This window comes from Oryx dammah, unplaced genomic scaffold (assembly GCF_014754425.2).
Source record: "Oryx dammah isolate SB20612 unplaced genomic scaffold, SCBI_Odam_1.1 HiC_scaffold_12, whole genome shotgun sequence".
Lineage (NCBI taxonomy): Eukaryota > Metazoa > Chordata > Mammalia > Artiodactyla > Bovidae > Oryx > Oryx dammah.
In genome coordinates, this window is record NW_024070196.1 from 70,716,908 (window position 1) to 70,741,391 (window position 24,484).

At 50.1% G+C, this 24,484-nt stretch overlaps 1 protein-coding gene across 1 annotated transcript in view; it reads right to left on the reverse strand.

Moving 5' to 3' along the window:
* The window catches only part of LOC120871416 (sodium/glucose cotransporter 1-like), a 44,520-nt gene extending 20,555 nt beyond the window's left edge, over positions 1-23,965 (reverse strand). The window contains exons 1-8 of the mRNA XM_040251307.1: positions 23,849-23,965; positions 19,579-19,650; positions 16,591-16,695; positions 15,064-15,123; positions 9,750-9,854; positions 8,205-8,310; positions 7,100-7,180; positions 1,958-2,178 (exon numbers count right to left, since the gene is read on the reverse strand). Of these exons, the coding sequence (XP_040107241.1) occupies positions 1,958-2,178; positions 7,100-7,180; positions 8,205-8,310; positions 9,750-9,854; positions 15,064-15,123; positions 16,591-16,695; positions 19,579-19,650; positions 23,849-23,965 (867 nt within the window). The remainder of the gene's footprint in view (positions 1-1,957; positions 2,179-7,099; positions 7,181-8,204; positions 8,311-9,749; positions 9,855-15,063; positions 15,124-16,590; positions 16,696-19,578; positions 19,651-23,848) is intronic.
* Between the last annotated feature and the right edge of the window lie 519 nt (positions 23,966-24,484).

The window sequence follows — 24,484 nt, forward strand, 5'->3', positions numbered from 1 at the left end:
GTCAACTTTGTCTAGAGCACCTTTGTTAAAACGCCCTCCGGGCAATGTGGTCAAATTGCTATGACTTACACTCCCCACAACTAAGAAAGTATTCGCCAGCGTTACCTTCCCTTATTACAGTACGGGTTTCCTTTTCACAGTTAAGTCTTTAATTCACTGGAAGTCTCCCTTGTTGATTGGTGCAGCCTCCAGAACATACATTAAATCCCTACAAGTATGTGAGTCTGTCTCTGAGCTCTGGACTCTGCTCCCGTTGGTCTGTATGTCTATTCCTGGGAATTTCAAACTGCTTGCGTTACTGTAACTTTGTCGATGTTTAAATATCTGGTCGGGCAAGTTCTCCCACTTTGTTCATTTTCAACCTCGGGTTGGCTATCTATGACAACTCCTTTCATAAAAGGCTGAAACCCTTTTTATTGTGATATAACACACGGAGGTACGCTATAGCGCATTACGGAGCGCTGTAGTTCCATTACCGTGGAGCCACCACCCAATTCAAGAGGTGCAACTCTGCGGAACCCCAGAAGCCTCTCTCCGTGATCCTTTTTTTAAATATCCAGGTAAAATGCACATACTTTCTGGCCATGCTGTGTAACATGTGGGATCTTAGTTTCCCAACCAGGGATCAACCTCGTGCCCCCTGTGTTGGAAATGAGGAGTCTCAGCCACTGGCCTGTCAGGGACGTCTCTGTAATTAACCATTTTAAAGTGAACAATTCAGGAGTGGTTAGTGCATCCCCGAGGTGGCATGATCTCCAGCTCTTTTTAACATCAAAACCTTCTCATGACCCAGACCACCACCCAGGCCCAGAAAAGTGGTCACTCTCCATTCCTCCCCTGGAAGGCACTGACTGGATTTTTGTCTCCATGGATTTGCCTGTTCTGAATGTTTCATATAAAAGGAATCATACAACAGGTGAACTGCTGAGCCTGGCTTCTTTCACTGAGCATAACATTCTTAGATTCGTCAAACATGTCGCATGTAACAGAATTTCATTTCTTTTTATGGCTGAATAATATCCCCACACATGGATACGCGCTTTGTCCGTTCATTCCTTGGTGGATATTTGGGTCATTTCCACTTTTTAACGATGGTCGATAACACTGTTGCATGTGCCTCTTTTTAAGCTCAACTCTTCCCCTTGCTTCAGAAATGACTGCTTTGATGACCATCTTATTTCCTCCTTGCTTTTCTTTATAATCTTTTGCTACTTGTGTGGACTGAAACAGCATCACTCGGTGCTGCCTGTGCTCCGCTCGGTGAGCGTCACCGCGCAGCCCCGGCCTTCTGTGTTCGGCTTCGCGCTCTAAAGGCTCCCTCAGGTGGGCTGTGCAGCTGTGCTTCCTTCTCCTTACTGCCTTTCCACTGGACGAACATTTCACAATGTAGTGATTGACCGCTGGTAGAACCATGTCATCTTTAGAATAAGCTTTGAGTCCTGAAAAAAAAATCCAACTGAAGTATTGGTTGGCAGCATTTGATTTTAGACTCAGTTTGGGAGAACTGACATTTTTCATGAGCAAAAACTTGTGCTTTGCAGACAATGAGAAGGAAGAAGAAATGAAAACAGGTGCTGTGCTACAGATGGGACTGGGGGAGAGACCCCTTTTTTTAAATTTATTTTATTATTATTTTTTAAACATGCTACATTTTTTAAAGGTTTTTGGCCATACCCCACAGCATGTGGGATCTTAGTTCCCCCACCAAGGATGGAACCCATGTCTCCTGTATCGGCAGGCAGAGTCTCAACCAATGGACCACCAGGAAGTCCTCCACCACCCCCTTTTTTTTATGCCACATTAAACTTTTCCACATTTCAGAGGCCTCTTTTAGACAGCGCATGGTGCTGCAGCATCTGGGCACCACACAAGGCTGGGAGGGAAGCCTGCCGTGGCGGCAGAGACCTCAAGACCCCTACCCCCGGGGCAGACCCCTCAGCGCTGCGTGTCTCATTACCTGGTCGGTGCACCAGTAGTACAAGGAGATGGTGGAGAGGCCAAAGACGACCCCAGGCCAGGGGAGGTCTCCAGTGACGGGGTCTCGGAAGATATGGAAGGCGTCCGCGCGTGGCATGAAGCACTCCATTGGGGCAGTCCAGTTCCCTTCCCAGGTGAGGGCTGGCTTGGCCTCCGGGTACCTGCTCTCTAGTTCCTGGTATCCGCCAATCTCGTTAAAGGCTTGAAAACACCACACAGTCGGTCAGTACCTTCAACTGCACAGGAGCCAAGACAGCAACGTGAGACTCAACAGGATGGCAGATAGCCGACACTGTGCGTGCTGAGAGAAGAGACCCTCTCCTCCAAAGCGAGGGCAGAGCCGAGCGGACGCTGGGGGCCGTGGGCCCGGCTCCCCGTCCTCCTGCTGCTGGGGACAGATCCCTCTCTGCAGCTGCACTCCACCCCGCACGGCTCAGGCGGGCCTTGTCAAACTGTCCACCATGCGCTCTGACCTGGCACCTGACCTAGGCCTGGCCAGTGCTCCTGTCCCTGGGCAGCTGACGTGTCAGGAATGGACTTGAGACCCGGGCCCAACTAATTTAAACAGGACTTGTCCCAGGAGCCTTCTGCTTAAGGCACCAAAAATGCCTGCTTCCTTGCTCTGGGGCGCTAAGCAAGAATGGGAGTGTGAGGTCCTTTTGTCCACCTGGCTCTTGCAGAAGCCTGGGTCAAGCCATGCTCAAAAGTAAGATGCCCTGGAATTTCCAGTCATGTGAGTCAAGGAAGTTCTTAATTTGCTTCAACTAGCTTTGAACTAGAGTTTTATCACAAGTTACTCAAAGAATCTCAACTAAATCAGAAATTAAGATTCATTTTCCTGCAATCCCAGCAAAATATTTGTGAGACTTCATATTTGGGATTCTCCTCAGTGTTCAAAGCATTTCTTCCTCCGTATCCTAACCAGTGTAAAACATTATTCTTAAATAAAAATGTCTTTAAAAGGCACTAAAACACACATAATCCCACCTACATAACTGAAAAACACCTTGAGAGAGTGAAAGTCGCTTAGTCGGGTCTGACTCTTTGCGACCCCAGGGATTATAGTCCATGGGATTCTCCAGGCCAGAATACTGGAGTGGGTAGCCTTTCCCTTCTCCAGAGGATCTTCCCAACCCAGGGCTTTGGCATAATAAACCAAGTTCCTTTGAATTTTGAAATGGATCCCGAATCATTTGGAGTCAAGACTAGTCAATGAAAGATACTGAGTGACTATAAAGTGAGTAAGACACCTCATGGCATTTCTAAAAATAATTTCCACGTGGATTTTTAAGAGGTGAGCTACAAAACCACATAGATATTAGAAGAAAACATTAAAAGTATCTTCATGAACTTGGGTGAGGGAGCACAACATTCTTAAAGCACAGAAAGAAGAGAGGTTGATAAATGTGACGCTAAATTTTCAAATTTATATAAATGATGGAAACCAAGTAAAAAATTTGTTAGACTGAAACAAGAAATTTGCACCATATATGAAGGATTCACACCTCAACAGCCAAGGAAAACTGTTGGAAAGAGATATGTCAGTGAATATGAATGTGAAATTCACAGAGCAGGAAGTACAGATGGCCGTTAAGTGTGTGAAAGGGTGCTCAACCTCACTAGTGTCCGGAGAATTCAAATTAAAACAAAAATGAGACACTTCCACGCCCCTTCACCTATCAGGCCTATTTTCATTATTTTTAGACTTTCTTTCTTTCTTTGGCGGTACTGGGTCTTAGCTGCGGCACACGTGATCTTTCTGGTTGCCGCATGTGGGATCTAGTTCCCTGACTGGGACTGAGCCCAGGCCCCTGCACTCAGAGTGGAGAGTGTCAGCCCCTGGGCTGCCAGGGACGTCCCTGGGCCTATTTTTAAAAAGACTTAAGACATCAGGTGTTAGATGGGAGGTTAGGAAACACATTCTCATACATTTCTGAGACTGTAGTTAAAACTGCCACTTAGGAGAGGACATTGAGAGATCTCTTGACAAACCCGGGAAGGCAAGGGTAACATGCAAAACCAAGTTAATGTGATATGCTACGTTAACAGAAAAAGGAAAAAAATAATCTGATCACCCAAGCAGACGTGGAAAAAACAAATGTTTTTCCACAGTTCAAAACCTGCTCATGATAATCTTAGCAAGCTAGGAACAGAAGGGAACTTTGTTAGTATGACAAAAAGTATCTACCAAAAAAGTTACAGCAAATATTTAATGGTGGAACAGCCAAAGCTTTACCGCTAAATTGGAAGAGAGACAGGGAGGCTGGTGCCTTCCCCCTGCTACGTATGTCCTCGCCAGTGTAACGAGGCAAGAAAAAGACACAAACGGTATAAAGTTTGGAAAAGAAGGAAACAAAGTCAACTCTCCTCTTGGGGGCTGGATGCAGAGTGTGTTCACTTCGTGATACTTGCCCTCACTACCTACTTTCATTCATGCCCTTTTCAAGGAGAAGTTAATACCGAACACAGCCCAGACACAGCAGGTCTCTATTGATATGGAAATCTGCCTAAGACAGAGCTCCAGTGGTGAAAACAGACGGGGATGTTCTCGTTCTGCTGAGATGCGTACCTCCAGACGCACACATTCGCACAGACACACACCCCTCACTTTGTGTTTCGTTTCACTGCACTTTGTAGATGTTGCGCTGCTTGTCTGCTTGTGTTTTGCAAACTGAAGGTCTGGGGCTGCCCTGCAAGGAGCAAGTCCCTCAGTGCCGTCTTTCTAACAGCACTGTTTTTAAATTAAGGCATGTACCTTGGTTTTAGATATAATACTATTGCACACTTAATACAGCCCTACGCTACAGTATAAGCGTAACTCTCATATGTACTGGGAAACCAAAAAGCTTGTGTGACTTGCTTTGCAGTGGTATTCGCTTCATTGCTGTAATCTGGAGCCAAACCACACTCTCTCCAAGGTCTGCCTGTACACTATCTCTGGAAGGATATACACAAAACTCAGGATACTGGTTGGCTCTGGGGAGTCACGCCGAGAAAATGAGAGCGATAAATATTTCACCTGGTACCCTTCTGTTTTGTTTACCTTGTGTATGCATGCATACACGCGTGCTAAACTGCTTCAGTCGTGTCCGACTCTTTGCAACCCTATGGACGCTAACCTGCAAGGCTCCTCTGTCCATTGGATTCTCTAGGCAAGAATGCTGGAGTGGGTTGCCAGGCCCTCCTCCAGGGGATCTTTCCAACCCAGGGATTGAACCTGCGCCTCTTATGTCTCCTACACGGGCAGGCAGATTCTTTGCCATTAGTGCAACCCGCCTTGTGTATACACTAATTAAAAGTTAAAAAAGCTGTATGTGCATCAGTTCCCACAGTGACTGGTTTGAAGACAACATTCATTTGTAACTACAAATTTTTCTGTATTTTAAAAAGAAAACAAGCCCCACAACAGTTTACTCATCAGAAGAACTAGCATGGATACCCCAATTAAAAAAAAAAAAAAACATTAAAATTTCTCAGAAAATGTCACAGTCTGTTTGGGCTGCTGTAACAAAACACCAGATAGTGGGTGGCTTACTTCCCACAGTTCTGGAGGCTGGGACTCCAAGCTCGAGGTGCTGGCCGACTAGGCGCCGTCCATGTCCTCAGGTGGCAGAAAGGACGAGGGAGCTCTCTGGGGTCTCTTTCACAACAGTACTAAAGCCATTCATACAGGTTCTTCCCTCAAGAACTAACCACCTCCCAATACCAGCAAATTGGAGGCTAGGATTTCAACTTATGTATTTTGGGGGGATAGAAAAATTCAGCCTGTAACAGTAAATGATACATAACTATTTAGAGATATAACTCCTAACATTAAATGGATTATTCTACCTGCCCCCAAAGTTTAACTGGATATCATTCTCAAGTATTGGGATGGTCCTGGCAGATTTTAATAAAGTTTATATTTAATACTAGCACACGAAGAAACACAGTGACTTAAAGAGTATTTTATAGTTTATAATTTTGTCACTCAAATCGGTCATTCCTTCCCAGATCCTTTACAAATTCCCTGGACCACGCCTGAAACGTGTTTTGTGTCCCAGAAGCACGGTGCTGAGTAAACCTCAGGGAGCACTAATGCTTCCCGAATGGCGAGACTGCGGTTTGTGACTCTGTGGGCCTACATGTTCTCCTCCCGCGGGGCTCAGTAATCTGCTCTATGGAACCATAATCCTTCAACTCAACTCAAGTATCACTTCAGTAATTTTCCAATACCTGAGCCCAGAGCTTCTCCTTCTAAGTTTCTGCAAGACAAAGCTACGACCCACCGCCAAGCTCAGTAAGGCTGCCCCAGCCAGTGGGTACAGGCACCGTAAGAGGCTATTTGTGCATCGGGGGCCTTTGTGCTTGAGGGATGCGGCTCAGAGTTCTGCTCTTGGTGTGTTTCATCAGCAAGTTATTAAACTGAGTAACTCGCCTTCCTCATCAGTCAACTAAGGACAATAAAAACAGCAAGGCCTCCTGGTTCTGTGACGGTTAAATGAGACAGAGCAGACAAACCCCTGCCTGGCACCTGGTTCTCAGCTCGTATCAGCTGTCACCCTCACTCGTGGTACTCACTCAGCACCTACTGTGGGCATCAAACTACACACTGTGTGAAGGATATGGCGGCTCTGGTTCTCAGAAGCTCTTAGACCTGGGGGCATGACTTATTTATGTAATGCAATGAACGGTCAAGTAAGTACCAACAAAACACGTCATGTTGGAAGAAAGCCTCATGTTGCGTGGGTCGTGATGCAAGTCCGGAGAACAAGGGTGCAGAGGTCTGACAATTACGGAGCCACAGGTTTGGGGCGGGTTTTCTGCTGACCCTGACAGACGGGTTTAACTCAATGAACAGAAGGAGAGGGGCTTCCGATGGAGAGGAAGGGCACGGCTCAGAGCGGAGCCAAGCGTGCTCAGAGCCGGGGTCTGCGGTCACGCCCTGCTCCTCGACTCCTCTTTCTCCACGAGCAGAAGTTTCCACCCCAGGTGGTCAGCATGACCTCAGACAATGCTCATTCATGGGTCCCGAGGGCCTCAGTCCCCCGTCTGTGAGAGGACAGTGCTGAAATGGCCCCAGGCAGTGGCCAGAGCCCCCCCAACCCCACCGTGGTGCCCAGCAGTCTCTAGATTTACTTACCATAGACCATTAACAAGACAGAGCCCAGAACCATGAAGCTAGCGTGCAAGATGTCAGTGTAAACCACGGCTGCAAAGCCACCTGAATGGGCGAGAGAGGGGCGAGGGAGTCACTGTGTGTGCCGAGCACACACGCGTGTCCCGAGCACACACGCGTGTCCCCGTCTCCACACCCACAGCTCCTTCCTCGGATCAGCGGGCCTGGCTGCCAACTATGCTGAGCCCAGGCGAGTGCTGTTCTCCCCCTTGAACAGACTCTGTGATCTGCTGCTGGAGTCTTACTCTGCCTAGCTATATCCCAATTTCCTTTTACTCCCATTTTCTGGATGAAAACCTGGTAGTTTTCCTAAGCAAAAAAGTACACAGGTCTTCCCCGCTTTGATGGGGTTACATCATGAGAAACTCATTGTTAAGTTGAAGGGATCACTAGATTGACAATGCATTTTCTGTAACTCACCCCCCGAACATCACAGCTCAGCCCTGCCTGCCTTAAATGTGCTCAGAACACACACACTAGCCTACAGCTGGGCAAAATCATTACCACACCTATTTTATAATGACATGTTGGTCATCTCGGGCAATTTACTGAAGACCATGCTGTAGACTGTCTGGGCAGAGGATGGCCGCTCACCCCGTGGTCTTTTGGTTGACGGGGAGTCGCTGCCACCCACGTCCCGTGTTGTTAACCCAAGATGGAATCAATATTAAGAACTGAAGTGTCCACCCAAAAGGTCTCATCCAATGGCCTGCCCAGGTCACCAGGCAACCAGGATGACCTGAGGCAGGTGCCTCCCTTCTCCCCGTCTGCACCCCCGCCCCGACACCCTGCTGCCTCAGGCCGGCCCCACCCCAAACACAGCCACTGCCAGCCCTGCCTAGGCCCCTGGAGAGCCCCTGCCAGCCTGATGAGGTTTCCAGGAGCAGGGCCCCACTCGGGCAGTCCTGCCTCGCTTGTTTTCAGTATTCAGCTCCCTCAGGCCTCAGCAATATGACTTGCAGTCTCAGGGGGAGTGCAGAAGCAGGACCTCTCTCGCTGGCTTCGGGTCTCCACTAAGCAGCAGAGGTTTTGTTCAATACAAACACCTGTGGGGTTAGAGCGACCTCACCTGTGATGGAGTATATGCCGGTAACTGACAGCAAAACCACGGAGGCCAGGTAAACATCCAGCCCCAGAACCAGCCTCATGAACACGGCGCCCGTGCAGACCTCCACCTGAAATGAGTCCAGAGGCGGCGGCTGCACTTCCGCTTCCCAGGAAGACCCTCATCTCAGAGGCCTTCTCCAGCCATCAGGCCCACTGCCTCCCCAGTGGACACTAGGGGCCTCTCCACGTTCTGCTGGGTGGCACGGCTGGTGGCCGTGAGTCCAGCCAAGGTCAGCACTTTCAAGGCTTGGGCCAATCCAGTTACTGCAACTTAGCCTCTTCCTGACTGGAGCCCCAGAGTGGGGAGTGTGCTCAGAGAGCGGGCTTCTTCCGCAGTTTCACCAGTGGGGCAGGCAGAGTGGACAGCTTATAGGACTGGCAAGCTTTTTCTGCAAAGGGAAGACGCTGAACGCTGTGGGCTTTGCGAGACGTAGGCTGTTTCTGGTTTTTACGACCATTTTTAGCTCAAGTGCTGTACACAGCAGACCTCTCGGCTGACGGCCTGCAGGTGGCTCTGCTGAGCGTGGGCTGTGCTTTCGCTGACTCTGCGGCGTGTGCACTCCACTTGCTGGCTAACCTGCTGCCCTGCCCCTCTGGTCACCACCCCCAGGGGCACGATCGGCAGAGGTCTTCCCAACATAGCCGTGCACACACGGTGGACACTCGGCAGGGTTCAGAGGGCCCTAGGGTTACCGAACTCTGCCAGTCTTCAAGGGGGGACTTAAAGATAAGGAGGGAGGCAGACCAGCAGATAGGCAATTTTCATGCAGTGTGATGAGCAACACCCATTCAGTCATTCAAAGAGCACTTTTCTCAGTGTTTATGTGCTAACCATGTTTTCAGCAAGCTTCCGGCCCCAGAGCTGGCTTGGAAGGCAGGGAGCAAGCCAGGCAAGGCCTAGGGGCTCAAGAAGCTCATCCTGGAGTGCAGACAGACAGGAAGGAAGGAAACAGATCAATCTTCTCCTGTGGTGGCATGTATTAGGAAACAGAAACAGTAATGGAGCGGAGAACGAACGGGGGCACCCAAGGGAGGCCGCTCCAGGGAGGTGAAATTGGAAAGGTCTGGGGGAATAGCATTCCAGACGTGGTACAGAGCAGGTGTCAAGGGCTTCAAGTGGGAATAAGCTCATAGGATCTGAAAAACAGTACGGGAAGGAGACCACATCAGAGGCAGGGTCTGGCCCGGAAGGCCTCACAGGTCACGGCTGGGGGTTCTGGTGTCTGTGAGGGGGGATGGACGTGGACTGGTTGAAGGAGGGGAAGGGCACCTCCTGAAGACATGACGGGAACAAGCCCAAGGTTCTCTGGGAACACAGGCTCGGGAGGCAGAGAAGGTGCCCTGCCGTTTACCTTGCGCATTAGCTATTTTCTCTCTGCTTTAGTTTAGATAGCGGAGGCCGACATGTAACTTAGGGAACCCCAGAGTAAACTCCTGGGGCACACCTGGTCCTGCCTATCGATTTTTCTGTGTTTCCCTTCCGTGGACTCGCCTTTACACAACTCACCGAGATCTTACTGAAGATATAGATAAGTAAGTACAGAATAGCGAGGAGGAACTGGATCCGGTAGCCACCAAACCTCTTCCTCAAGTATCTGGGCAGCGTCACTACCTGAAGAACAGTAAGGGAAGCCCCTGTGAGGCAGAGGGCTCACAGAGTGCTGGCAGGCACGGAGACACAGCCCAGGAGTCTCAGGCGCTCTACATGAACACCTGCTAAGGCGTGGGGTATCAGGGAGGAGAGGCGATACCGCTGTCTCCAAGAAGCTTGGAATCTAGCTACTGTCCAGGCTTTGGAAAGCGGAAGGAATGACGTTGTCTATGATGACAAATGACTTTCGTGAAATAATCACACAGCAAAATCAAATGTTTTATCAGATACTACAAATATACCATGCTGTTCAGAGACACACGCGACCTGACTCCACAGCTCTCCCGGTCCTCCGTGCTCGCACTGCTGGTGTGCGTGCGGGTGTCCAGAACCATCCTGCTCGTTTCTGCCTCCACCACCTCACGCTGCGCGTGCCCAGGGGCAGGAGCACCCGCCTCGCTCAGCAGACGCCTGGCCCCAAGCACAGCGGCTCACGGAGGTGGAGGCACCCCCGATAATGAGTGTCCTCCTATGCGCTCACCCAGCTGCTTCACACGTGCGCGTCCCAGCTGCTCCCTGCAGCCCTGGCTGGAGGCGTGGCTCCCGCAGCTTCTCCTCGTTTCCGCTCCGCCTGGTCCTCAATCACGCCTGACACACTCCGCTGACTTTCTCAGTCAGCCCCAAGCCGGCCCACACCAGGGCACCGTCACAGGTATGGCACAGCGGCTCCCATGGAAGAGACACATTGTCGTGCAGCCCCGGGGCCGGAAGCGTGGTGTCGGGGCCAGTTCCCCTGGGCCACGAGGAAGGACGGGCCCGGCCCCTCGCCTCAGCTGGCGGAGGCACCTCCCCGCGTCTGCCCAGCCTCCCCTCTGTATGCATCTGTGTCCAACATCCTCTTCTCATAAAGTCATGCTGAATTAGGACCCACCCTCACGACCTCATTTTAACTCAATTTCTGCTTTAAAGATCTCAAAAGACGTCACAATCTAGTTGCAATCTAATTGCAAGCATTAGACTGCAAGGCAAACCAAGCCTTTCACGATTTTAATGCCCTCTCCACAAGTATTTTAAATGCTTAAGTCTTATGAAGCGTGGTTTACACACAGTAAAATGATCCCATTTTAAAATCTGAGGAGTTTGGGTAAAAGTACACAGTTGTGTGGTCACCACGACACTCAAGATATAAGGCGCTTCCAAGGCCCCTCGAAGCCCCCGAGGGTGTGTGTCTGGGACCCTCTGCGCCCCGACCCTGGATATCCAGCTCACCTTCCCTGGAGCGCAAATCCTGTCCAGCTACTTTCACCTGCCGCCAGGTGCTGGCACCTGACTCCTTAGGGCCACCGAGTACCATGCTGCGGGCTGCCTGTCCGTCCCCCACACGATTCAGGTTATTTCTAGGTTCGGCCATTAGACCAAACCTCCTGCACAGTCTGGGTGTGGACCTGCACCTCCATGTCTCTGGGGCTGGGGGGAGTGCCACACCCAGGAACAGAGCAGCTGGGTCCTAAGGCGTAACCGGGCAAGAAACTGCCAACCTGTTTCTAGAGTTCTCTCTGGAAAGGCAGGGGTCCCCGAAGCTCCACAACCTCTTCTGCTCTCGACACATTAGCCCTCTTTATCTCAGCAGTTCAGGGTGCCTACGTGGGATCCTAAGTAGCATTTCCCCAGCAATCCGTGAGAGTGAACACCTTTCACGGCATTCTCTGTCATTTGTAAGGTGAAATGTATGGTGAAATGGTGTCTTGTTATAAATTATAAGAGTTTTTTTTTTAAATGTGTATATTCAGGACATAAGTGTTTCATTATGAACCATTTCAGTTCAGTTCAGTCGCTCAGTCGTGTCCGCCTCTTTGCGACCCCATGAACCGCGGCACGCCAGGCCTCCCTGTCCATCACCAACTCCGGGAGTCCACCCAAACCCACGTCCATCGAGTCGGTGATGCCGTCCAGCCGTCTCACGCCCTGGCGTCCCCGCCTCCTCCTGCCCCCGATCCCTCGCAGCGTCAGGGTCTTTTCCGATGATGAGTCAACTCTTCGCATGACGAACATGTTCTATAAATATTCCTCCGCAGTCATGACTTCTCATTTTCTTAAAAGTCTCTTTCAAAGAGTTAAAGTTTAAAATTATTCTTTGAAGTCCAATATATCAATTTCTCCCCTTATGGTTTGTGTAAGAAACCAATAACCTTCATTATTTTCTTTGCAATGGTTCTTTTTTAAATTGATGTATAAATGACATATAACCTTATATTGGTTTCAAGTACAATATAATGTTTCAATATTTGTATATATTTCATCTTCACTTTTATTTTGACCACACAACTTGCAGGATCTTAGTTCCCAGACTAGGGACTGAACCTGGACTCTGGGCAAGGAAAGCATAGCGTCCTAACCACTGAATCTGCTGGGCATAGAATTTTGGGCGGACAGCTCTTCCTTCCTTTCGGCATCTGACTGTGTAACTCTGCTGTTTTCCGGCCTCCGCTGCTCTGAGCCGAAGGCGGCAGTTGAGCGTATCGTTGCCCCCTGCATGCAGTGTTCTGGTTTTCTCGCGCGGTTTCAGAGTGTCCTGTTTGTCTCTGTTTCAGCATCTTCACTATGACGTGCCCCTATGTGTAGTCCTTTCTGTTTACTCTATCTGGTGCTGGTTAAGCTGCTGAATCTGTAAATTAACATTTTCACCAGAGGAGATATTTCCAGGTATTATTTCTTCAAATGATGTTTGGGGTTAAAATTTGGGGGGCGCCTATGAGCGTCATGACCTTGGCGAGTCGAGTCTTTGCTTAGATTCGGGAGTTCTCAGTCTGCAAGCAGCCTTTCCGCCTGCTTCTGTCTTTGCTCTCCTGGAGCTCCGGGAGCACGCTGACTGTTTCTGTGACGGTCTCCCATCGTCCACAGGGGCTTTCTTCACGGTTTTCATTCCCTTCCCTTCGCTCTCCTCTGACTGAGCGTGCGTTCTCAGTTGCCAAGTCGTGTCTGACTCTGTGACGCCAGGGACTGCAGTCTTGCCAGGCTCCTCTGTCTATGGGATTTCCCAGGCAAGAATACTGGAGTGGGTTGCTATTTCCCCCTCCAGGGGATCTTCCTGACCCAGGGATGGAACCCACACCTCCTATGTCTCTGGCACTGGCAGGCAGATTCTTTGCCACTGAGCCTCTTGGGAAGCTGCTTCCCCTTGACTGGATAATTCCAAGTGGCCGGTCGCTGAGCTCACAGAATCTTTCCTCTGCGTTGCCAATCTGCGCGGTCGCTGAGCTCACAGAATCTTTCCTCTGCGTTGCTAAGTCTGCTGCAGACGCTTTCAGCTGCAGTTTCCACTTCATGCACTGCAATCTCCAGTCCAGAATTTCTATTTGGTTATTTTTATGATTTTTCTCTCTGTTAAGCGAATTTCCTTTACGTGCTGTTTTCTTGATCCTGCTGAACCGTCTTTCTGTGCTTTCTTGTGGCTCACCAAGTTTCCTTCAGACGACCATCTTGAACTCTCTCTCGGGCAGCTCCTTGGGGCCCGTCAGTGTTAAACCGTCGCCCTCCTCCGGTGGCGTCCCGTTTCCTCGATTGTTCCTGTTCCTTGTGGTCTGGTGTTGCTGTCTCTGCGCTGAGACAGCCGTCAGCAGCTCTTCCCCGACTGCTTCTGGAGAGAGACACCTTCCACCAGTCCTGCTAGGGATTCTGAGACCTCGTCTATGGACGCACTGGCTTCTCATGCGTTCCTTGATCCTACAAAGCCAGGCTGTGTGCTGACAGCCTTCCCGAGGGTGGGCTGAACGCTCATCTGTGGCTTTCCCAGCTCCACAGCTCAGGCTGGTTTTCTGCATGTGCCACTAGCTTTCCGCTGGGGCTCAGCACACTGCCCCTGGGGATAAGCAGAGGGAGCTGGCTGACGGGTGGAGGCATACGCCGGTGATGCGCGCAGCACGGCAGGGGTGTCTGTGGGCAGCTGGGGAGACCTGCAGGTGAGGAGCCCCCAGCAGCTCGCTGGCAGTCTTCCTGGGAAGAGTCTGGGAGGGGGCTTTGTGTTCCTCTGATGCCGTCTGAGAGCCCTGGGAGCTGCTCTCCAAGTCACTCCCTGTCCCCTGGGCACACAGCACACTGCGCATTCTGGAGGGAGGGAGAGCCGAGTAGGCCCTCCTGGCAGTGAGCTGCATGGCCAGTGCAGCTGAGCACGTCCACGCGCTCCCTCCCCTCATGGGAGAAGTCTCAGGCTGAGCCGCTCCTCTTGGCACAGAGCTGTGCCCCCTTGGGGTCGGGGGTGGCGACATGGGCAAAGTGGGCCTGCCCGTCCCACCCTCCTCAGTGCCCCCAGCCTTGGATATTCTTTTCCAAAAGCGTGACTCTTGTGCTTCCACAAAGGCGCCCAGTCTGTGGTCACGTCTAAAGTGGGATTCTCCGACAGGAAGCTCCGCCTACCACACTGGTGCCATCGCTCCAGGCATCCCTGTGGACGTTGGTCCTGGGCCTCTCTTCTCTGTCCCCTCAGCCAGGCGCTGACACGCCTTTGTCCCCTTATCTCTTGTGCACACTTCAGAATCAGCCTGTCCAGTTCCTCACACATCCTCTTTTGGATTTAGGGAGAACTAAGGAGATCAGCCCTGGGATTTCTTTGGAGGGAATGATGCTAAAGCTGAAACTCCAGTACTCTGACCACCTCATGCGAAGAGTTGACTCATTGGAAAAGACTCTGATGCTGGGAGGGATTGGGGGCAGGAGGAGAAGAGGACGACCGAGGATGAGATGGCTGGATGGCATCACCGACTCGATGGACCTGAGTCTGAGTGAACTCCAGGTGTTGGTGATGGACAGGGAGGCCTGGCATGCTACGATTCATGGGGTCGCAGAGAGTCGGACACGACTGAGCGATTGAACTGAACTGAACACTGTTAGTTCTAACAACATTGTTAGGCTGCTGTCTTCCAGTTGTTAACAGAGTTGTTCCCTTCGTTAATTTATGTCTTATTTTTTAACAAAGTTTTAAAATGTTTTCTATAAAAGCCTTCAGAGGGGAACCCTTGAATAAGGTCCAGAATGAAACACTGGCAGTTACTGGCTCCTGTTTATCCATGTCAGCTGATATTATTTCAGGCATTTCTTAGGATTTAGGGATGTCAGTACAAGGATCAAAAGACTGAGAAGTTTAACTTGTCCTCTAAAATGTTTTTATGTACAACTATAATATTTGTCAGAAAAAATACTGCAGAGCCCAGACTAACTGATCACGGATACTCACCCCAGACTTGATGTAAACAGGAGAAAACACCCAGCCAAGAGCACAGAGGATGAACACAGCCTGAAACCAAGAAGAGAAGAGCGATCACGTCAGCATCCCATCTCGACCAGGCTCTTAAAGGGGAGGCAAACTCGGTTACTAACTGTTTTGAGCCCAATAAATGTGTCACTACTGGGAAGCTTGCAAACAACAGCCCAAGAATAAACCCTCTAGGAGAATAAAATTAACTTATAGGCACTTGAGCTCTGCCTATAAAGGTGCAGTCTTAATTTTTTCGGGGTGGGGGGCGTTGTGCTTAACTAAGCCAATTTTCAAGGTATTTATTAAAATTTATGTTTCCTTAGCTCTAGATAGGATCAAAGATAACCGATCATTAAACAAAGATAGGTTGAAAAAAATCAGAAACCATTCAGAGAAACTATACCAAAATTAACACAAGTTATTGAAATTAAGTAATACACTTTGCTTCAGCTTTCTTTACAAAGAAAAGGTAAGCTGAATCTAAGGAGATGCTAGTAAATTTTGAGAGGTAAACTGTGGTAAAGACCAGGGCTCCTTCTTAGGTTTGGGGCTGACTCTGTTATAAGTGTTATTTCTTTTTGTAATCTACCAGGAGAAAGATGAGACCCAGAAAGAGGGAGCTTTCTGATTTATAAAAAAGGTCAGGTGATTTATATAGATATAGGTTAATTAACCCAAAACTTATAAATTCACTTATAATTTAGGTGAACAAACTCTACATCCTACAACAAATATATCCATATCCCACAGATTAAAAATAAATAATCCATTTTATAAGTTTTATAGTTGAAACTGGTATTCATAGATCAATTAGGAGTTTTATAGTAATCACCTGAATATCTTAAAGAACTCAGCTGACCCTATTCTCCATGTACAGTTGACCAACTCCCATATAGTGAAAAATCTGCATAAAGCTGAATCTGCCTCAAAAACAAGCTAAAAAATGACTCACCCAAGGGTGAAGCTGAAAGAGTGTGGACAGAATCAGGACTCAAACCCTAGTTCTTTTGATTCCACATACGGTGATCTCTAATCAAACACAAACTTGTCCCCACTTAAGTTAATTTAGAGATCTGTGAAGTGAAAATACAGGTACTGTATTTACAGGAAAAAAATCTGTGTGTAAGTGGACCAGCATAGTTTAAACGTGCGCTGTTCAAGTGTCAGTTGTATACTGGAAATGTATATATGCAGCAAATACACACACACATATACGCATGTATCTGTGTGTATACACATGAATGCTCATGTTTGTATGTATCTGTTACTATGATCCTACCTGACTAGTCTCCCAACTGTATTCCCACGGTCCCTGGAATAAAAACACTCTCTGTCTCTCTATTACTTTACTAAGAAGAATGAAAACTAGCACAGTCTTTTTGAGAAATGAGAGGCTTGGTTCCTTTCTTCCATGACTTCCCGAGGAGTCTCTCACGTTTCCTCAGGCCTCTCTGAATTTCCTTTGGACAGAAGTGGAGGCTCGCTGCCGCCAAAGGCACTACTCACGTTCCACTCGAAGGCCCCAACAGCAATCCCTGAAGACGCCCCTTTTCCAGCCAGACCCATAAAGTGGCCAGTGCCAATATTTGAGGCAAAAAGAAAAGCACCTATCTGAAAATCAAAAGACAATTACAGATCAGAACTCTTATCCAACTCCAAAAACTGATTTTCACAAATGTAACCTCAAACTGAATTTCACAGTTCCTCAAAAGAGATTACACCTTGGGCAGAATTCCCATTTGTATTTTTTCTATACGAAAGCCTCACCATAAATTAGAAGCCAAGGAAAAACAGGGACGAAGTGGAAAAAGCCGCACCGCCGTTCTTATGTTGCCCTAACCCCACTGACTTACTTGCAACTGCAGAAATATTAGCAGGAGGATAATTTCATCCCTGTCTGAGGTTAATTTAGAAATACTTAACAACTGAGCTGACTATAAGAGAATGGGCAAAATACTAAGGTAGTGAATATGATGAAATGCAGTGTAGCCTACACAGACTAAAGGAGCTCTATCCAGTGATGCGGATAAGGTAAACGGCATGCATAACCGAACCTTATCAAAATGCACTGTGTGCAGATACACCGGTGTACATGCGTGCGTATATGCAGACGGGTGTGATTCTGGCAGCACATGTATAAAAAATGCTTTTGGGAACTGGAATCACTGCTTTAGAAATAGAATAGGGAGAAAATTTCAAGTTCTATAATTGGATTTTAACTTTGCGTGTGTTTTTTTTTTACAGCCAGCATCTGTTACTTTCAAAATAAAAAATCCCAGAGGCATTTAAAATGAACAAAATCCCTCCTAAACCAATAATAGCTTTTTAGTTGAGTAGAGATAGCCATAAAAATCCAAACCCAAATACTGTGCTGTATTTGACAGAAGATCACTGAAAACCAAATTATTAAGAGAGGCTGAAAATAACAAGGCCTTTTAGGTAAAAACAAAAAAACAAAGCACTGACAAAATTAACCTAAGATAAAGTAGCATTCAATACCGAGAGCGTTAAATAGGACAGAGGTTTGTTTTTTTAAACCACGAAATGTAAAATGCATTAGTTAAGACACAGTTGAGAATATACAGGCACCAAACATCTTAGCAGCAATGAATATAAGGCAAACAAACCTTAGGAGAGGCACATAATTACTCAAGTAGTTATTTTTACTTGCTACCTTTATCATAATAATGAAAAACTACATACAGTTTAAACTGCCCAAAAACATGGTACATAAATAGTGGACCGTCCATACGGCGTATCGCTACGCAACTGTGTATGAAAGTCCATCTACCAACATTCACAAAGACTTGGGGAGACCTTCGTACATTATTCAGTGAAAGTGTTCGTCACACAGTCCTGTCCAACTCTTTGTGACCCCACCGACTGAAGCCTGCCAGGCTCCTTTGTCCATGGGATTCTCCAGGCAAGAATACTGGAGTGGGATGCCATTCCCTTCTCCAATTAAATGAAAAGGTACGCTAAAAAGTCATCATTTCTTCATTAACTATAAATGTCCACTGCCAACTATGTGCCAGGCAGCATTGCAAGTACCAGACATTAGTGGGTGAAACAGATCCTCGCCCTCATGAAGCCAACAGTCTGCTATACAAGAGTATAAACAGAATGACTTAGGGGATGATTTTGTAGCGCAGTGGCCAGTGGCAAGCAGTAAACTCCTAGAGAAGGAGAAGGTAGGAAGGCAGACAGGGAGTGCTGAGCAGTGGGGCGGCCCGGCCTTCCAGAGGAGGGCTGAGGGCAGCCCCGGGCGCCTGCGAGAGCGGAACCTCCAGGGCACAGGAGCGGCGCAGTCGGAGTCCCTGAGGGAGGAGCACGGCCCAACCTCTCAAGGCCAAGGGGGTAAGGAGGCGCGGGCCACCATCTGCGGCCCGCAGACTGGCTTCCACTCTGGGTGACACGGCAAACCCCAGAGGGCCGTAAGCAGTGAGGCGGCTCGTCCTGCGCCTCGGCTGCCTTGCTGAGGCGGCTGTGGAGGAGCGTGGGGGGGAGGACGGAGCCCAGAGAGAGGCTGTCACAACGAGTCCGCGTGAAGGAGGAGGAGCCGTCAGATCTCGAGGCTGGTTTCTAAACGGGGCTGCAGGACTTCCTGATGGACTAGGAGACGGGCTGAGAGGGAACGGAGCGTCGGCCTGGGCGGCTAGAGGGCGGGCGCCGCCCTTCAGGGACAGGAGGCGGCGGGGGGCAACCGCACAGAGGATGTGTGTGTGCAGCGGCCGCCAGGCCTTCCAAGGGAGGGGCAGAGGGGCAGAGGGCCCCAGGACTGGAGTTTCGGCAGAGAGCTGGGGCTTGCCAGCATTCCAGCAAGTGGTCTTGAACGCCAAGTCGCCAGGTGGAGAGTAACTGCAGTGTTAAGAAGCCAGGGGGCCTCGAATGAGTGGCTGGTGAAGCAGCAGGAAAGGTGGGAAGCCCAGAGGCAACACGGGGCAGGAGCGGGGCCTGAGTGTCAGCCTCACCACCATGGAGCCAGGTAAGAGGAGGCCTGAGCACCAGCCCAGGATAAGCCACATGGGGGCCGCGATGAGAGCAACGCGGGTATCACGGGACAGTCACTGCCTGAGCAGAAGTATAAAAGAAAGAAAGCTGGAGTGACAAGACCACTCTTGTATTGCAGCTCCTTTTAATAGCGCCATACCACAGTTTATTCGTTAGGCAGTAACTCTGAGAACGGAAACAGGAGTCGCATCCAATGCCCACTCTGCTCCACGCACTTCGGAGAGCAGGACGCGCTCCATCTGGTCCGGGTCCCAGACCAGAGCAAGGCTCTGTACCTCCCGGGCACCTAGAGATGGCTGTTGGACTAAACTGAGCTAAGGGAACCCTTATGTAAGAAACTACTTGGGAGCTAAGGGAACTACCAATGCGGTGACCTTCCTGATTCAGCAACTTTAAATCATGGGGGGTAAAAGGCATCTACAGCAAAGTGATCAACAAACGCACGCGCAGCTCCACAGGGGGCCCCACGGGGCGCATGCTCACCTGCCACCACACCAGGTTCCGTCCGGCCAGGAAGAAGTCCTCGACCGTCCCACGACCGCACGACACGACCACCTTAAAACGGGGTGGGGGGCCAAGCAACCAGTGACGACCTTCATTTACAGGTAAACGCCCTTTGCAGAGATCCTCTTCCCCTCTTGGTTTTGTCTGTCTGTGTGTTTGTTTAGGAACAGAAGCCTGCCCACTGAGTTAGAGGAGGGCCCGTGGTCCCTCCCAGCCGTGAGACTGCACGGGCTTTCCCATTTCTTTACACTCCTGTGAAAACCCGCCCTGCCCCAAATGGTTAACCAGTGCCGTGGTTCCCATCAGAGTCTGGGAGACGAGTGGTGTGTAGATGTCTTAATCGACTGGGAATGGAGAAGGTGAACACAGCCCAGCTTCTTCCAGGAGGGCAGTCACGCTGCCAAGATGATGGTGTCCTCCCCACGTACCCAGAGGCTCTCTTCTCCGGTCCCCAGCTCTGATCCTCAGACTCCAATATGGTCAAGGGACAAGCCCAGGGTTTCCTGGACTGCCTAAAACAGCAGGACCCAAGGATGACCGCTGGTTGACAAAAATGCATTTCCGTGGAAAGAGTGAACTTATGACAGCCATCCAGAGTATCTGCATTATAACCAAGTCCCCTCACATCACCAAAGAAAAGCTCTCTAAGTCAGGCACTTGAAGCCAGTCTCATCGGTCCATCCACTAAGTGCTAATCAAGAGCCTGGGATGCTCAGAGCTGGCCTTTCCTAAGGAAGGCATCAGCAGGATACAGGGACATGTGCCTTAGAACTTTTAGAAGGAATATGCAACATGTTCTAAGACGAAAAAAATCACTCTCTCTTTCCATTAGAGAAAGAACCAGACAGGAAGAGAGGAGGTCCTGGGAAGAACGTGGTTACACACATCTTGCCCCTTCCTTCCTCCCCGCTCTCCTTCTAGAATGATCCACCAACCACGGCAGGAGGGCTGCTGGGGTGGAAGGTGCATTCACCACTTTCTCAAAGATCTCAGGCTGAGACTGATAACAGAGACAAACAAACTAATATGTACATTTTTCCCCCTTAAGCATCTTAAAGGACCCAAGACACCAGCAACAAAGACAAGCTTTCCCTGTGGGGCTTCATGGACAGAAGCTGATAGATGATTTCAGAAAGGAGCAAATGTGGGCAATTCCTATCAGTAAAGAAAAGGGTGGTTTGCTTAATAACCAGAAGAAAATAAAGCTCGAGTCTTCCATCACATTATATACAAAAGCAAACTCCAGATGTTCAAGAGATTTAAATACTTGTAAAAATCCACAAAATATTAGAAGAAATTTAGAATTATATTTGTATATCCTTGGAGTGGGGAAAACTTTCCTGAGCAAGCCAGGAATGAAATCTAAATGTAAAAGAAAGGAAAGATATTTGATTTATTGAAGTGTCAGAAAGATGCCAGTAACAGTCTAGAACAAGGGTTCTCAACCCCACCCTCCAGGGGATACCTGGCATTGTCTGGAGATATTTCTGCCTGTGAAGGGTTAGGGCTTGGGGTGCTTCTAAGCTTCCTATAGTACGCAGGAAAGACCCCCACAACAAGGAGTTATCTGGTCCCACACGTCAGTAGTCCTGAGGCTGAGAACCGCCAGCCTAAAAAATGACAGTTTGGGAACAACAGATTAGCCAGCTCAAAAGACAGACAACCTGATAAACACAAGGTTGAACAACCCAATTCAAAAATGGGCACATGATCTGGCTATTCACAGAAGAAAATCAGCGGAGTCTAGAAAGTGCAAGTCAAAGCTGCGGTGACTTGTCACCGCTCCTCAGCCTGCCCCCACCTCCTTCCCAAAATTAAAGTGGAAGCAGCTCACCAGCTCAGCGGGAGCTTGGGGCAAGGGTGTGCCCATATGCTCTGCAGCAATTCTAGTTTCAGGAATCCATGCTACACAGACTGAAAGCACAACACGGTAAAGACTGCAACGCGGCAATGACCTCAGTGTCGGTGAGGAGGGAAGAGCTGGGTCACACACATTTGTCTGGCTATCGTGCAACCGATACAGACACGACCTCGATCTCTACTTACAGCCCAGAAGCACTTCACGTCGTGTGGTAAGGGGGAGGAGCAAGCTGCAGAGTCACGTGTATGACATGACCACACTGTTTGTAAAACCAAAATGCGAAAATTCTACTGTGTGTCTGAGGTGTTGTTTAGGCGCTAAGTCATGTCCAGCTCTTTGGGACGCCATGGACTGTGGCTCGCCAGGCTCCTCTGTCCATGGATTCTCCAGACGATACTAGAGTGGGCCTCCAAGTCCCTTTCAGGGCTGTGTCACTGAGAAAGGGGAGGAGGAACACATGGTCCCTGGGGGTCTCGGGGGCTGGGGAAGGATGAGGAAAGAGCAGGAACCACTTCTGACAGTTAATGAGTCTTTTTACTTCTTATAATTAACATGTGATTAAAACCAATATATGAATTTTTAAGAGGACCAAAGGGAAAATAACAATACAGAGAAGGAAAAAGATGGAAGCATTCTGGACAGCAGCGCATGCTTTGGGGCCCCTAGAGGAACAAAAGGGACAGCAGGGTTCCTCTGGAAGCGTCCAGGTGGTTCACAGGTCCTCTGAGCTTGGCCAGACCTCCCCCAGCTGGGCCCAGAGGAAAACTGGGTGGGGCTTCCTAATTAAGGGCAGCCGGGGACAGGGCCCCAAACAAGCGCCCACTGCCTAGAGCCCAGCCGAGGCTGCCTAGGAGGGTGCTTCTCCCGTGCGAGTGTGCTGTTATGTCCAACTCTTTGTGACCCCGTGTAGTGTAGCCCACCAGGCTCCTCTGTCCACGCGAGTTTCCCAGGCAAGAAGACTGGAGCCGATTGCCATTTCCTGCTCCAGGAGATCTTCCCGACCCAGGGATCAAACCTTCATCTCTCGCATCTCCTGCACTGGCAGGGCAGAATCTTTAGCACTGTGCCACCTGGAATGTTTCTCATAATGGAAGCCAATTTAGAAAAAAAAATCATTCATTTGAATGATCTAGATAAATCTCAGACTTCTTTCCTCTTGGAAGAGATAAAAAAAATTCTCTTAAGAAGATGGAGACCATATTTCCATTACTCTATCAGCCCACTCACACAGCACGGTGAGCCCTCAAGAGACTGCCCAAAGATCCCGCTTGGAAGGGTCAGATTCTGCACACTAAGACCCTGCTCATAACCTCATGAAGCACTCCGCTTAAAGGTCACATGGGCAGGAAAGCTCCAGCTGGGAGGGAGAGGCCCAGGATGAAACCTCCCCCCAGTCAGCAGTGACATTGCCACCACCTACTCCCGCTCATGAAGCAGGCCAGGGAGAGGCTGCTGATGGCTAACAGCTTAGCTGCGGGGCCATACCAGGACCAAAGCCAGGGTCTTCTGCCCTGCCCTCTGACCTTTTGCTGTCTGGCTCTGAGGGTATATCGTCGGGACATCTCTGTGAGTGCTTACAAGTTAAGCAAGGAGTCGACTCATCAGAAAAGACTTTGATGCTGGGAAAGGCTGAAGGCAAAAGGAGCAGGGGGCACCAGAGGATGAGATGGTTAGACAGCAACACTGACTAAATGGACATGAACTGGAGCAAATTCCAAGGGAGAGGAGCTTGGCGTGCTGTAGTCCATAGCGTCACAAAGAGTCGGCGCGACTTGGTGACTGAACAGGCGAAGCGTGAGCAGGCGGAGGGCAGTACCACAGACCCGGTACCCAACCTATCAAGAGAACTTCACACTAGAGAGTATGTAAGCGCTCAATTCAAATTCAGTGGAATACTTAGGGCCCTGAAATCCAGGCGACCTCTGAGGTTTTGCCAGCTAGGGCCTCTGCACGGCTACCCTCATGCCTCCGGAAGGGGCAGCTCCAGGTCCGAAGCTGCACTCCATCATTCCCTGCGGTTACCCAGCCTCTTCAGACCGCTGTTTCCTCGCCTGTGATCCACAGCCCGGCTATGCGGAGGTGCCACACTTGAAGCCGTCCATACCCAACCCGGCCCTGCAGGGGCCTGGCCACGGCCGCGCCCGCCACCACAGCAGCTCCGCATCACACCCCGCGTGGGTCCCAGCCCGTGGGCACCGGTCCATCCGACCTGCGTATTGGGGCGGGTGGGGAGGGAAGACGGGCTGCACGGGGGGGCTGCAGAGTTCCCGGGAAAGGGCTGCGCAGGAGAGGACAGGAGCGGGCGCGGGGGGACCAGGTGCCAGGCAGGGGCGGGGCGGGAACTGGCCGGGGCCACTGCTCCCCTGCCCCACTCCAGGCCCCACTTACCCACAGCGCGATGCCCAGAACCAGCAGGAAGTACGAAACTATCACCAGGACGTCCAGGGTACTGATGGGGCTGAAGAACTGAGCCGTCCAGCCGAAGCCCTGCCAAGCGGGTACCATGGCGGTGCCTCCCGGCGAGTGAGCACCACGCGCTGACCGAAGGTGGCAACGGCCTCAGGGGGGGCTCTGGCGACTCGGCCGCGGGGCACCCTGGGAAGGGCCGCGGGGCACGCTGGGAAGGGCCGCGGGGCAGCCTGGGCGTTCCGGCAGGCCCCGCGCGGCCCGATTCCCACTTCCTAGAGGCCGCTCTTCGAGCGCAGCCCGTTGACTGCCAGTCCAGGCGCAGCGCCGTCCGTCTGGTAGCCAGGATCGCTCTGCCCTGGACCGAGAGCTGGTCGTGGGGTGGGGCTGGCTCAAGGCTACCGAGCCGCATGGAGCCTGGGGTGGTGGAAACCAGCAACACCCCTCCTGTCTTTATTTACCATTTCGATCTTCTGTTCCTTGTGGGTTTGGGACATTGACTTGGATTTATTAAAATATTGCATTTGAATATTATGTATGCAGAGTCCTGACTTTTCTTGGTTCCCCCCTCCTCTTAAATTCTGCATCGAGGAAACTGCCTTGCTGACCTCCCCCAAA